This window comes from Mercenaria mercenaria, unplaced genomic scaffold (assembly GCF_021730395.1).
Source record: "Mercenaria mercenaria strain notata unplaced genomic scaffold, MADL_Memer_1 contig_4166, whole genome shotgun sequence".
In the NCBI taxonomy this organism is placed as follows: Eukaryota; Metazoa; Mollusca; class Bivalvia; order Venerida; family Veneridae; genus Mercenaria; species Mercenaria mercenaria.
The window spans coordinates 41,794-58,477 of record NW_026462375.1 but is presented as its reverse complement, the minus strand read 5'-3'; the positions used below and the strand labels follow the sequence as shown (position 1 = coordinate 58,477).

Below are 16,684 nucleotides of genomic sequence, written 5' to 3'. Positions count from 1 at the left end.
AAAAGAACAAACAGTTTGCATACTGGGTGTGACATTGTGGAATCTAATATATTAGATTTCTTACGGCAAATATATTAGATTCCATTTTGTATGACATTATCGAGCTAAGTTTCAACAAGATAATGTTCTTTTTTCTAGAATATAATGAGAGAGAGGTTTGGAAACTGCGATTTTCAAGGGTTTGACAGTTAAAGTCTTTCAGATGATACTGCTTATTTGATTATAGTTGTTGCATACGTATCGGTCTGCTGATTATACTCGTTGAAATTTATGTGATGAATGTCAGATAGTGCTGCATCAAGTTTTGTTCGGATATAAAGGTGTTATATGCTGTTTCTTTGACTTTTTTGTTTGTTGTTTCGACATTTCTTTTGCTGATTCTTGGTGAGTTATTTACTTTTGCAGTTATAATATTTGTGTACTTTGACCAACTGAGATCTTTATCTGAAGTGATAGCCTTTGTATTTTGTTCATTCTATTAATTTGATAATTATGATATGAAATAATGGTGTAGTAATAAATAGTTATTTTTATGGATATCATTTTGCAGAATTTGTGTGGCAAGGTAGGATATCCGGAAAAGACACACAATGGTTTTAAATACAAATGATCTACTCTTTCTTTTAATAGAGTCAGTAAATGGTTAAGCCAGATCAGCAAGAGACAGTGTAGTTTTTACTCACCCCATTACTAAGGAATATAGTAGAGTTTTGTAGTTATACACATGACATGGAATTAGGGGCACTTCCACAGTGCTGAGAAAGTTACCGGATTATACTTCTTTATTCTGCCGAATACCACAGTAGTTTAATACAGGAAATACTCATGCGAAACTCAAGACAGTGCAGCAGCGTATTAATACATATTCACACAAAATAGCTTGTACTGCCATAGTGATGCAGTGTCCGTTTACATATGTGACTTTTAATAAATAACATTAACTGCATGTTTTATCGTATATACCATAGTAGACTATTGCAGAAAACAAGAAATTATAAGTTGTGCCACAGATTAATTATACAAATAACATACAATGGACATAACTACCATAGTGCAGCAACCTTTTTACATAAAAATTACCGCAGCGTAAAAATGTAGTATATTTTTGGTAATTCCTTCTATTTGCAATTGGGAAAAAATACGATTTTTACCCAAATACTGCATTATGTACTATGGAAATGAGCACTCCTATTATTTTTCTGGTACGTATGAGTCGTCTCCGGTATCCCGCCTGCAAAACAGTAGTGGTAAGGTAGAACCCCCAAAATATTGTCTGTATTCGGCGACTCAGGTAGCGCGTCGGAGTGCGATAGAGGTAGTCGAAAGGATATCCGGCACCTCTTCATTGGGTGGTTTATAGGAGAGATCTCCGTGACGTCACACATAAATACCCGTTTATCTGGTGGTGGGCAAAACAAATTTTTTTACATCGTTTGTGTATGGGATCGGACTTTTTAACTTTTAATATTTTTTCGCTCATTTATGAATTTTGAAAATTCAAAAAGTTTTGAAATACTTACAATTTTCATATTTTCGTATTCAAATATCTTTTATAAATGAATATTAACAGTTTTAAATGACACATAATTTTAATAGCGGCGTAGTGATGTTCAGAACTTTTAGAAAAAACACTGTAAGTTAAGCTTTCATAATAAATCCACTTTATTTCGAAACACCAATTAAAAGTAATTAATAAATTGCTTATTTTATAACCTTTCCATTGATAAAAACTTATTGATATAATTTGTGTTTTAAGAAAGAAAACATGGACGTTGGGCTTTTGCCCACCCGATCACTGTCTTATCAGTTCTAAAAATAGAAAATACAACGGATTTGTGTACAAACACGATCTCTCCTATTGGACTTTTTTTGCTTTTCGTTTTCTAAATTTTAGGACATTTTTATATCGTGATGGAAATTCGTCTTCAAACTATCATAAGATAAGATAAGATAAGATATGTTTATTATAGTCTCACTCTGCATGAATACAAATTTAATACAGTTACATTTACATAAAAATTTTCATGCAAACCTTTCTTAACAGAAATATGAGAGACTAGGAGAACAAACATCTATTACAGAATTGAACTTTAATATAGTTTCATATTAATATTCTATCACTAAAACTTTTAAAAGGATTCTATACAATTCACAGTAAAATCGCCATCTACTAAAAGTACTAAAAGAACAATATGTAGATATTACACAATATATACACACACATGCCTTTAGCTTTTGGAAACAGACAGACTGTATCAGTGTATCAGGGACCAAAAAGAAGCAACTGATACCTACATGCTTAAAACATATATATTCTTCAAATTTATCTAGGATCTTATCACAAAATACAGGTTGTCATCATCCAGTAAGTATACCATGCTTATGTTCTTAATATAATATATAAATACTATTAGACAAATGGAATAAGTGACAAATTCTTTAAACGTAACCCTGACATCCAGTAAGTGGAGTAAACTTAGGTATGTAGTATGTAGTATCATCTGGAATGTAGTGAGGAGGTGAGTTATTGAGTGGAACATCAAGTTAGTAAAGCAGACTGCACTGAAATGTTTGATGAAGCAGCGTATAGGGTTGAAGTTAACATACTGATTATATGAAAAGAAAATTCTAATTATTTTCACATTATTGTGATTTTTGAGATTATGAGATTTATGAAATAATATAAATCATTGATTTTGTCTAAAAGCGTTTAAGTTAAAGTCAGTGCATTCAATTGTAAGTCGCACATTGCACTCAAATTTTTAGGTTTTCTATCAAAACAATTTTTTATTTCAAAACATCAATACGTAATGCAGCGTAATGCTGCAAAAATGTACACGTAAAGAGTTGTACACCATTTCCAAAATATGCGTTCGAAATTGCTTGAAACACAAGTTTGCAGCAAAAAAGAGCACGATTTAGTCCTATTAGGATATTTACAACATCATTTGTGAAACATGCAAACCAAACTTTTATGAAGGTCTGCATAATTATAAATGTTTCGTTTTATTTAAGGGTTTAGTTTTAGTTTGATCATAGTAATTAAAAATAAATTGGCAAGAAGCAAGCACGTTCAAATATCAAAACATGCAAATGACCATTTCATACCTTCAATAATATCAAAAATTTGAAATCTACGACGCTGAAATGCAAACCCGTGCGTGGTGTAGACATTGAACTGATGCATGCACATATCCAAAAAGCCATTTACCTGATGATATATGCGATCATTTGAGCAAATACCCGCCATTTTTTTTAAGTTTGAAACCATTTCACACTCTTGAAGTAGACTTTTCTAAGTTTCTAGATGACAGAGATTTGTTCTTTAGCCTAAGTAAAACTGAAAATATCGTCGTTAAAGAACTTATAGTTCTAACATCTTTTTTATCCAATGACAAGGGATTTTCAAAAAAGTAACCAACTTATTTTCATATTATTTCATAACTGAAAAAAAAATGGTCCACTCATGAAGAAGTACAAAATTAATGAGTATTCATTGTTCCGACTACAATGGATTTCACACATTCAGGAAGGCGGAGCAACTACCAAAAACAGGGAAAACATACAAGAAATAATGTGTGACCAAGTATAGAAATATCAAATTGTTTTTTCTCCTTTTTTAATGCAAGCTGTACTTCCATAGTTCATATTCTACCTTTCTGCATTTTTCACTCTTTGTATTATCTCCACGATTTTAATTCAACCTCTACCGGGAAGTGAACTAATTGTTGCTACTTATGTGTATGTTGAAATTGTAATATTTTGTGATAGTCTCTATAGTTCAAAAGTGAATGGTCATGTACTAATTTTATTTATGTATTGAAATGAAATTTTATACCTGCGGTATTGTACATGAAGGAAACGTAAATAAAGATTTCATTATCACTAGATAGCAACACCAGCGAGTCTATTATATGGAGCCATGAAGTTGTTTTTTTTTTCTTGTTATATAAATATGCTAAAAACTAAATGGTGTAGACTGGCTCTACATCCACTGCAGCTGTACTTTCTAATTTATTTAATAAATTCCTGTTTTTGTTTTGTTTGCCGAGTAAAAATGAAGTAATGCATGTTGGAGATTACTCTCTCCGATATCGAGATATCACCCTGCTATCAACATGGAAAGTACTCCATTGAAAGATGTGAACCTATCAATTTGTTCTTCTTCAACAAGTAGAAATGTAACACTAAACTTGACTCGAAAGTTCCTACGTACTTGTCTGCTCCCTATTATACCAGAAATCAATGCACACTTGAAACATGTCAAAATCAGAGCAACAGAAGGACTAGAAAACAGGCTATGTTCCTTAAGTAGAAGTGTTCAGGCAAACTTGAAAAGGGTAGTTAGTGGTAGAAATAGAATGAAGTTTGATAACAAAGTAAGAAATACTGCAATTAATGTAGATGAATTTAAGAAACTTCCCTCAATACTGAGTCTACCCCTGGGAAATGTTACACAGGTAGAACAAGCGGCACGTGTCAATGAACCCACTATTCCTAAGTCCCCAGTAGCAGCTGTCGGTACTCCAAATAGCGGAATCAGAATAGACAATGCAAGTTCCAGAAGTCACAGAAAAAATAATCACGCGAAATCATAGATTATCCGTTGAAACTGGACATTGAACAAGGATACCAATAAACCTTAATACGTGTAACACCTGTAGAAATAAGTTAGTGGACGAGTATCATTATCTGTTTTAATGTAACTTTTTTTTCAAATGATCGAATAAAAATCATTAGACGATAAAAGGTAAGGGTAGATTTCCAGGAAGCACAAAACACCCCAAACACAGCAATAGAGCCATGCATCGCAAAGTAGGCCCACAACAAAAAAGAAGTAACGAAGAAATATTTTACGGGTTGCTTCAAAAATCTAACACCAATGATAAAAACATGTAAACAACAACATTAAATCTATACATAAATGAAACATTATTATGGAATTTCATTCACGAAATTTCTCATTCGAAAAAAAATGCAGTGTACAGACGATAGGTTTTAGTTGTACAACACCAATTATCTCAAAGATGTACAATTTTAAAATTGTACACTTTTCACATGCAGAGAGTATTCCACTCCCTAAAAATCACAGAGTTTACCTCCAAAAATATTCCCTCCAAAATGGATCCCATACAGGATGTAGATGGAATTATTGCAATTGTGTGTGTAATTATGATTATGTCGGCAATTAACCTGCAACATAGAGATCGTTTACGAGGTAGACAATGGGTTCGCCCTTGGATTGCACGTAGAGGACAATACGGAGCTTACCATGCACTAATGCAGGAACTGAGGCAGGAAGACCCAAGGTCGTACAAGAATTTTGTGAGAATGGATAAAGATACTTTTACTGAGCTGTTAGAATTGGTGACACCATTGATCAAGAAGAAAGATACCTTTATGAGGAATTCTATTTCTGCAGCTGAGCGACTAGCTTTGACTCTACGCTATCTTGCAACAGGTAAAAACAATATTCGTATTCTAAACTGATACCAGTGCATATCATTACAGTACAATAAAACATTTCCTTTTTATCTTCATTTTTATTGATATTTTGATACAGCGATTTGCAATTTACTATTATAAAGGAGATTACGAAACTTTGCTCTTTTTTCAGGTGACAGTTATGCAACACTACAATACTTGTACAGAGTTCCAGCGACAACTGTTTCTGAAATAATTCCTGAAACTTGCCAAGCAATATACAATGTTCTTAGAAATACCTATATCAAGGTAACGAATTTCAGTTGTTCATTTAAATGTTATTCTTTGCGTATTACATAATATATGAGTCTGATTAATTTTGATTTACAAGTTAGCGTAAGTAGCAGAATATAATTGCTGAGAACTTTCATTTGATTCATTCCCATGAACAGAAAGCAAACTAGAAATTTTTCTCATTCCTGTCGCCTGTGGTGACATATTGTCTGCAACCTGAGGTCTCCACATTTGGCGTTCTGTTGTCATGCTTGGTGTAGAACGGGCTTGCTCTTGTGCTTCAAAAATTACAGTTTGCAGCTTCAAACGAACATTATTCTTTAGAAAAGGATCTCTGATTTTCCGTAATTCATTCGTTTTTTAGATATTTTCCAAAAACTGTGTCTTCATCGTTTGTGTTAGTATCCTCTGTTCTTGATGTTCCCTGTGAAAACCTTGTTCTTATCTCAGACAGAACATTCACAGCCTCTGCCATAGCTGCTGCAGGTCCAGACTTATGCTTCTTTGGTTTTGGGATCTGGGTGTCTTCAGTGTCTCTCTCCTCAGCTTCCTCATCTCCAGTCTGTGAATCCTGAAATGTAATGTTTTTTTCTTTATTTTTAAAGGTACCAAACCCCAACCAAGAATGGCAGAGTGTTGCAAACCAGTTTGAAGAGAAATAGCGCTCAGTTTGCAACATATTCCATAATGTTATTGGCCTGTCAGACAAAAACTCTTTGTTAGAAAATAAATGATCACTACTTTTCTTGGTGTCAAGTGTTTTTTATTTTTTGTGGTTTATAGGTCATTAATGAACATAAGGTTAATAATTCAGTTTAAGATGGAACTGGTTGTATGTGTCACAGCTCTCAGAGATTTTTATTATATACAGGACATACAGCAAATTTATTTACTACCTACTTACTAAATGCCCCAACGCCTAGCGAGGAAGCTACAAGTACATGTACCAGTTTTATAAGGATATATATTCATTAGAAAAAGTTACGTTTAAAAACGCAGACCTCTCTAACCGTGTCCCTGTAGCAGTATATGTACGTATGTGGGCACACACACATACAAAGACAAAAAATATAGGAACACAGTGGGGCACCGCCTTTGAACGGTCAGTGGTAAACACTCCTGTGTTATTTATGCATATACATGTACTCTCATTTTTCATTTCAAAGTCTTTTGTATGCCTGTCAAGGCTAACACTGACAATGCTAATAGTGGCCTCCATTTTGGTTTACATATAATATAGCAACGTAATTTCTATGTGAAATTCGTTTCATTAGGTACATTTTACCTTTTGAAGGTCCTTTTTTCTCTGATCTGTTGAGTAACATAATGTCGATATCATAACATCTGAGTTTTATCAGCTTATTACTATTGCACAAAATAAACGTTTATAAGGAACCCTACATCATATCATTTCATTTGCTTTTCAAGAATCATGTATGTGTTTGAGGGCTCCATTAGCCTTATTTTTGCTTGGTGGTTAATTGGAAACAGTTAATACAAATGTAACTGAGGTGTGTCGTGCTGTTTTTGTTACTTTTATCATTAGACAAGCAAGTTATTTTGAAGTTATAAAACACTTTTGACATTTCTGAAAATTTGGGCATTTTTTTATGTACATACCAATTTCTTTCCATTTCTAGTCGTATCAAATATTTTATAATCCAGAATCAGTATAGGTATCAACTTCGCTTTTATATTTGTAGTAAATAATACATTTATTTAGTTGATTATTTCTTCTAATTCACGTAATTCAAAAGCAAAATGAACAACTTACATCTTCAGTGTTTAATTCTCCACTTAACTGGTTGCTTAGGAGAGTCGCCTTGGCCTGCAGGTCGCTGTGGACGACAAATTTTGATCTAAGAAGGGATATACCACAACTGTCGAATTGCTTGTTCTTTACAAAGGAGCGAAAGCTTCTTAGTGTTTCTGTCTTGTATCCATAACCATTAGCTTGTGATAGGCTTTTTCCATATGCTGTGGGTCGTTTCATGTTTCTGGTGACTCGCCATGACGTGGTAGACACCTACTTCTCGAACACTTGACAAGTAGAGTTCTTGAAACAATTCCAGAGTTTTGGGATAAAGTTTTGGAAATAGGTCCTTTAGGTTTAATGTGTAATTTTGTTTTATTTTCCGCTAAAACATTTTGTTGATCAGAAATTCATATCTATTCTGTTTAGTGTAGTACCATTATTTTACACCCATCTTATTTAGTGCAGTAGAACCCATTTTATTGGGTGTCTTAGTTTCAACACATTCGTCTGGGTTATTTTTGTGGATTTGATTTGTATATATAGTATTATGTATGTGGTATCCCATTGTCTCTTCTTAGAGTGCAGTGTACATTTGTATATGACATCGTGTGTTATTTTAAAAGCAGCATTTAAACTGAAGAGATATTAATAAACATTAAAAGCATTATTTTAGGTCACATGACGAAATTTTATTTTTTCCCCGGCGCAAATTTTGCACCTGTTCTGCTTGCAAGGGTCAGTAAAAATCGAATATCTACAAGAAAAATAAATGTTGAAAACAAGCGTATGGCATACAATTCCACTTCTCTTTAATTTGCAGCATAATGTTATGAAATTGTCGTAAGTCGAGAAATATATACTATAATGTACAATGCGCGACTACAATTGCACCCAAATACATACGCGAAAAATATATCACTATTCTATGAAAAAAGTAACTTTAAAACAAATTTACTGCGGCACTAAAATCTACATTTAATTTATAAAATTTTTAAAAATGTACATATAGAGCTAAACATCTTTTATTACTTTGTTCAAGGAGACATGTTATAGATATTTGATATTCGATAAGATACTTATTAAACGTCGATCATTAAACACAAAATCTATGGACCATATAAAATGGTACTCTATTATAAGATCTAGATTGAGATTTGAGATTGATTTGAGATTGAGATTAGAGATCGAAAAACTAGATATAAAGACTACACAAAACTAGACGTTAAATGCTCAAAGAAATAAATCATTTTTAAGACTTTTGGCCTGAATATAATATCATTTATCTCCACATCTTTCTTAAACGGCCTTTTAATATACATATGATATCAATGTAAACAATGTAATAGTTTTAAAATCCCCTGATTTTCAGGCGAATCATTATACATGTATATACATGTATGGAGCTTGGCTGCAGGTGTAATAACAGCGCATGAGCGCTAAAACACGTTTACTCTCCTGTTAAAACACTCCCTGAAAACAACATTTAGATACATGAGGATGTTGAGAACATGAAACTTGCCATGATGTAGACCTTACTTTCAGAAAATGTACACTTTAGTCTATATAATTCCTCAATATGTGATGAATTTAACGTTCTTTTTGAATGTAGGTTTTTTTGACTATCAAATACCTAAATATTGCAAAATCCAAACATCCACTGCAGTGATATGATTATGAGCATAAATTGTCATATTATTCCAGTGTATAATAAATTATTATTGTTTATCAAGGAAATTGCTGGGGCATTTATTTAATAACCAAATGCCTTTTACACACATATACAATTATGTATCAATTCTTGGAATATGATTTTTTTTTAAAGTATTTAAGGTGATCTCCCGTTGTTTTATGTACAGTATATAGATTTGTGTTTGCATACCATGAGTCTTGTAATTTTACAGTAGTTATTTGTCTCTTCTTGCAAATACCTTGACCTGAGATGTATTTGTACTTTTACACACCTCACAACACCTTCTAAACAGTATGTTCAACAAGACCCGCATAGATGTTAATAGCGCTTTGAAACATAATTGACAGTAAATTGATAGTTATATACACATGTCCATAATTATTAAATCAACCAATCAAATTAAATTACCATTACATGTGATTAAAATTGTGTTCAATTACATATTACTTTTTAGTTTCATGAGACAACGTAATTTATTGTAATGAATTAAAATTACATTTTCATTTACCCCAGGTATGCTTCAGATACAATTGTTTTCTGTCAAATCGTCAAAGAGTACACACGTCGCGCCCGGGTATCAAACTCGCGACATCTTTATTCAAAATACTGTGGTCAAATTACTGAGTTAACTTGGCAGACTTGCGAGTAACACTTGTAGCGATACATACCTCCGGCGAAACTCTAAATTGTTCGCTTGACTTAGCGGATACCCCAATACAACTTGTTAAAAACTGAGTATTATTAATGAAAGGCTTTCATCATATCCTGTGAAATATTCTGTCCATCATATCTACTTTGATGAGAAAAGTTGATGTTAAACTTCTGAATTTTAAGCTTCTTGATGAGAACATGCCATAAATGGCGCTTAAATATTATCAAACCAGCAAAAGTGTCTATATATAAACAAAATAACTCGTCAATGGCTTTTTCACATCAAAGTTTAATAATACCAGGGTTATTTATCATAACATTTAAGTTGATCGACAATTTAGAAGTAGGTTATAAACGTCTGGCAATGAATCAACCAATAAATGTGACTTCTTGCTGAAATATTAAGGGATATACCTGTTACACTTTAGTGTAATAAAACGTATGAATACAACAAAAGTATTGATACGCCATAATTAAAGCATGCAACGTTTATACTTCTTACTAATTTTATTTGTAAGTGTTTGGATATTTGAGTGCTCACTGGCATCGCAATGTACTGTATAATACTATAAAAAAATGTTTGAAATCAGTCAGTCTTATCCAGAATAAAGACTTTTTTTATTGTTTGTTCATATTAAGATTACGTTTTTGACACATTGTTATGCTATGAACCTTCTACAGTACTATAACTGGTCATTTGTACTTGAAATAGTTTTCACAAGAATGTAGTTTCTTGCAGAATTTAAAAAACTTTATTTTCTTCTTGGAATTTAGGACAGGTCAAGATATATTCAAGTTCGATGATGATATTAGTTATATGTTTTTAAGATGTATGCATACAACTGCACAAATACATTGTGGTAAACACTGGATGATATATGTTGGTCCAGTTATCACTGAATTTTAAAATTATTCCAAAGATATGAGTTTTAATGCAGTGTATTTATAGAGTTTATTTTTATAGTCCAATCGGCATATTTCATTTGAATAACCTTAGATGCTACGATGTTATAGAGAATATTTTCTTTCGCTGCAATTTAGATTTTCAACCTAATCCTAATATAGGTTAATTGTTCGACACGTAAAAAATATTACATTTTAGAATGCCAAGATGCTTCGCCTGATATATTTCTTTTATTATTGATGGCTCTGGGAGTGTTGGCAGCGAAATCAAGTATAGCAGCCACAACGTACGTACTATTTTGGTTATCTGAAATACTCTTTTACTACTAGTAAACTAACACATTAATGACGCGCCACAGAATACCCGTGTATTATTTTGTACTTGATTTTAACGTTGTTGCGTCTTTGTGTGTTTAAAGTAAAACTTCACATTAGCACTGCTATCAAAGACAATCAGTGCCACCTGTGTTGCTGACGGGCCTATATTGAAAGCGTCTACAAATTCTTGGATAAAATACAGGGATCGGTAGAAATTTTCGCTGCCAACACTCCCAGAGCCATCAATAATAAAAGCAATATCAGCAGGCGAAGTATCTTGGCATTCTAAAATGTAATATTTTTTACGTGTCGAACAATTAACCTTTATTATGATTAGGTTGCAAATCTAAATTGCAGCGAAAGAAAATATTCTCTATAACATCGTAGCATCTAAGGTTATTCAAATGAAATATGCCGATTGGACTATAAAAATAAACTCTATAAATACACTGCATTAAAACTCATATCTTTGGAATAATTTTAAAATTCAGTGATAACTGGACCAACATATATCATCCAGTGTTTACCACAATGTATTTGTGCAGTTGTATACATACATCTTAAGAAAACATATAACTAATATCATCATCGAACTTGAATATATCTTGACCTGTCCTAAATTCCAAGAAGAAAATAAAGTTTTTTTCAAATTCTGCAAGAAACTACATTCTTGTGAAAACTATTTCAAGTACAAATGACAAGTTATAGTACTGTAGAAGGTTCATAGCATAACAATGTGTCAAAAACGTAATCTTAATATGAACAAACAATAAGAAAAGTCTTTATTCTGGATAAGACTGATTTCAAACATTTTTTATAGTATTATACAGTACCTTGCGATGCCAGTGAGCACTCAAATATCCAAACACTTACAAATAAAATTAGTAAGAAGTATAAACGATGCATGCTTTAATTATGGCGTATCAATACTTTTGTTGTATTCATACGTTTTATTACACTAAAGTGTAACAGGTATATCCCTTAATATTTCAGCAAGAAGTCACATTTATTGGTTGATTCATTGCCAGACGTTTATAACCTACTTCTAAATTGTCGATCAACTTAAATGTTATGATAAATAACCCTGGTATTATTAAACTTTGATGTGAAAAAGCCATTGACGAGTTATTTTGTTTATATATAGACACTTTTGCTGGTTTAATAATATTTAAGCGCCATTTATGGCATGTTCTCATCGAGAAGCTTAAAATTCAGAGGTTTAACATCAACTTTTCTCATCAAAGTAGATATGATGGACAGAATATTTCACAGGATATGATGAAAGCCTTTCATTAATAATACTCAGTTTTTAACAAGTTGTATTGGGGTATCCGCTAAGTCAAGCGAACAATTTAGAGTTTCGCCGGAGGTATGTATCGCTACAAGTGTTACTCGCAAGTCTGCCAAGTTAACTCAGTAATTTGACCACAGTATTTTGAATAAAGATGTCGCGAGTTTGATACCCGGGCGCGACGTGTGTACTCTTTGACGATTTGACAGAAAACAATTGTATCTGAAGCATACCTGGGGTAAATGAAAATGTAATTGTAATTCATTACAATAAATTACGTTGTCTCATGAAACTAAAAAGTAATATGTAATTGAACACAATCTTAATCACATGTAATGGTAATTTAATTTGATTGGTTGATTTAATAATTATGGACATGTGTATATAACTATCAATTTACTGTCAATTATGTTTCAAAGCGCTATTAACATCTATGCGGGTCTTGTTGAACATACTGTTTAGAAGGTGTTGTGAGGTGTGTAAAAGTACAAATACATCTCAGGTCAAGGTATTTGCAAGAAGAGACAAATAACTACTGTAAAATTACAAGACTCATGGTATGCAAACACAAATCTATATACTGTACATAAAACAACGGGAGATCACCTTAAATACTTTAAAAAAAATCATATTCCAAGAATTGATACATAATAGTATATGTGTGTAAAAGGCATTTGGTTATTAAATAAATGCCCCAGCAATTTTCTTGATAAACAATAATAATTTATTATACACTGGAATAATATGACAATTTATGCTCATAATAATAACGCTGCAGTGGATGTTTGGATTTTGCAATATTTAGGTATTTGATAATCAGAAAAACCTACATTCAAAAAGAACGTTAAATTCATCACATATTGAGGAATTATATAGACTAAAGTGTACATTTTCTAAAAGTAAGGTCTACATCATGGCAAGTTTCATGTTCTCAACATCCTCATGTATCTAAATGTCGTTTTCAGGGGATGTTTTAACAGGAGAGTAAACGTGTTTTAGCGCTCATGCGCTGTTATTACACCTGCGGCCAAGCTCCATACATGTATCAATCAATCTCAAATCTCAATCTAGATCTATAATAAAGTACCATTTTATATAGTCCATAGATTTTGTGTTTAATGATCGACGTTTAATAAGTATCTATAACATGTCTCCCTGAACAAAGTAATAAAAGATGTTTAGCTCTATGTACATTTTTAAGATTTTTATAAATTAAATGTAGATTTTAGTGCCGCAGTAAATTTGTTTTAAAGTTACTTTTTTCATAGAATAGTGATATATTTTTCGAGTATGTATTTGGGTGCAATTGTAGTCGCGCATTGTACATTATAGTATATATTTCTCGACTTACGACAATTCATACTGAAGAATTGGGCAAAAATCGATTCTATTATCTTTCCTTGTTTATTGACATCAACGCTATACCTTGTTGTCTCCCTTCGACCGTCTAGCTAAATATCGATCACTATCGGATATTTTTTAGATGGTTATGGTTCGGCTATCTCCGCTTAAAACAAGGATTATAGATTAGAGATCTCCTGTAAAAACGTAGTGGGAAGGGTGATTTATTTTACACCAATTTTAAGTACCGGTAAAACAACAACAGCAAATATAGTCATCAACTTGGTTTAATTCTGTTTTTCAATAATGTAAAATACGGAACGGAAAAAAGAAGACACCACGTTATTTATTCTTTTATTTTGCATAGTCAAAGAGCTATAAAAAAGTGTTTTATACTTCTTTGGCATAGTATATGAAAATATGATCAACACTATATTATCTTCTTTATATTTTACAGAAAGTGAGACATAAAAACAAATATAAATACACAAAATCATGTATATTAGGCGAGCATAACATACATGTACATGAAACTACTATTATCTTACAAAATAGAAAGCAGGTAAAAAAAATTTGTTTTAAAAGTGCTTACAAACTTGACAATTTCATTTTCAGTTATTATAAATGGATGTGAAATGCGTTTTTTATTATTATTATTAATCATATTTAACTTGTTAAAATTAATTTTGCTTTGTAATGAACATTTGAAAAACATATTGTCACACACTGATGAAAAATGAACAGAAAAACAAACTAGCAAACATACTTGACAATGTAAAAGGTATCTTTTTATGACACCAGAGCCTGTTAATTGGAAGTGTGACCTATTTGCCCCCGAGCCAGTCATTGTGTAATAAAGTAGGTGCGAATTATGACTTCTCAAGGTTTCTCAAAAGGGACTGACTGACTGATTTAATAAATGTCAGATTTTTAAAATAAAAAGTGGAAAACCTAAGAATAAAACAAGCACACCATAGAAAAAAGTCTTTTAGAAAAGATTTAGGATAAAGTGACACGATGTAGTGTAAAGGTTATTCATAATAACTATCACGAATATTTTTACTATATGAACAGGGGGTTACAGATTTTTCATATCTTTTAGCGCGTGCTATACCTTCTTGAGATTAGCTGTGCGTACATTCAGTTCAATTCAATTTCTATTTATTGCATAAATACAATGCCTACAGCAAGTGAAAGCATTATATAATATGGAGCAGAGAAAGTACATAATAATTTTCAGGAGAGACAATAAACCAAAGAGCTATAAAAAATTAAAAATGTATTTTATACTTCTTTGAATAAACTAATAAATTAATAAACGACAATTTTTCACAATGTTGTCACAAATCTTCTATACTATAATATTTTCACTCTTAGGCGAACTTTTAACACGTGTTCTATATATCTATACTTTAATATCGAACAATTAAAAATACAAGTAAATACTCAATCACTGTCCCATTATCTTATGTATCTAACAACATTTGTACTTGAAAATGAAACAAAATATTTATTGTGTATTTAAGTCTCGTTCATTAAACATGTTACAATTTTCAAAATGCTCTTACGCAGTCACCGAGAAGATTATTATCTGTGTAATAAAAAGACCTGATCGTCCCTAATCCCCTAATAAAAAGGTGTTGATAAGCAATAAACTTGCAAAAAAATGTTAATTGGTAATAAACAACTATCGAAAAGCGCTTTAATATGTCTGTTTCAGAGGCTCCGAAAACAATTTACTCAAATGTTGCATTATATAAATTCTTTATAACATATTTATGGTTAAAACTTAAACTAAGGGGTATAAGTATAATTAAACGAATCTTTAAAATACGAGACGGTGGTTTAGAAAGAAATATATATAGTTGCAACGTGCATCATGTCTTTCTTTTTTTTTTTTTATTAACATGATACGTCAGCATGTTTCCCTGTAACATTTCTTTTGCGGTAAGCTTGTAATTCCCAAAAACTATGGTTCGCCTTAATATAACTGAAATTATTCCCGCACTATTATTATCACTTAATACTATGTTGCAATAATAATATTTTCTGTATCATCGGCAGCTAAACTTCGGGCGGGTTCGTGCGCTTCCGCACGCGTCCGGAAATACCACGGACACGGCAAATAAAGAAATAATAAAAAAATCACCAACTTTTAAACGTCTAGGGAAGCAAGAAGACATTAAAATAATTTCAAAATAAAAACATAGATAAAAATTTTATTGTCTGTAGAATACTTCAATAGGATAATAAATATTTAGGTATTTGATAATCAAAAAAACCTACATTCAAAAAGAACGTTAAATTCATCACATATTGAGGAATTATATAGACTAAAGTGTACATTTTCTGAAAGTAAGGTCTACATCTTGGCAAGTTTCATGTTCTCAACATCCTCATGTATCTAAATGTCGTTTTCAGGGGGTATTTTAACAGGAGAGTAAACGTGTTTTAGCGCTCATGCGCTGTTATTACACCTGCGGCCAAGCTCCATACATGTATATACATGTATAATGATTCGCCTGAAAATCAGGGGATTTTAAAACTATTACATTGTTTACATTGATATCATATGTATATTAAAAGGCCGTTTAAGAAAGATGTGGAGATAAATGATATTATAATCAGGCCAAAAGTCTTAAAAATGATTTATTTCTTTGAGCATTTAATGTCTAGTTTTGTGTAGTCTTTATATCTAGTTTTTCGATCTCTAATCTCAATCTCAAATCAATCTCAAATCTCAATCTAGATCTTATAATAAAGTATCATTTTATATAGTCCATAGATTTTGTGTTTAATGATCGACGTTTAATAAGTATCTTATCGAATATCAAATATCTATAACATGTCTCCCTGAACAAAGTAATAAAAGATGTTTAGCTCTATGTACATTTTTAAGATTTTTATAAATTAAATGTAGATTTTAGTGCCGCAGTAAATTTGTTTTAAAGTTACTTTTTTCATAGAATAGTGATATATTTTTCGAGTATGTATCTGGGTGCAATTGTAGTCGCGC

The 16,684-nt window shown here is 31.8% G+C and overlaps 1 protein-coding gene across 1 annotated transcript; it reads left to right on the top strand.

Annotated features, from left to right (window-relative positions):
• The first annotated feature begins 5,096 nt into the window (after positions 1–5,096).
• LOC128553673 (uncharacterized) lies at positions 5,097–6,279 on the top strand. The gene is made up of 2 exons (XM_053534849.1): positions 5,097–5,461; positions 5,618–6,279. Exons 1-2 carry the CDS (start codon positions 5,122–5,124, stop codon positions 5,782–5,784), a joined length of 507 nt encoding a protein of 168 aa, XP_053390824.1. The 5' UTR covers positions 5,097–5,121; the 3' UTR covers positions 5,785–6,279.
• The last annotated feature ends 10,405 nt before the right edge of the window (positions 6,280–16,684 follow it).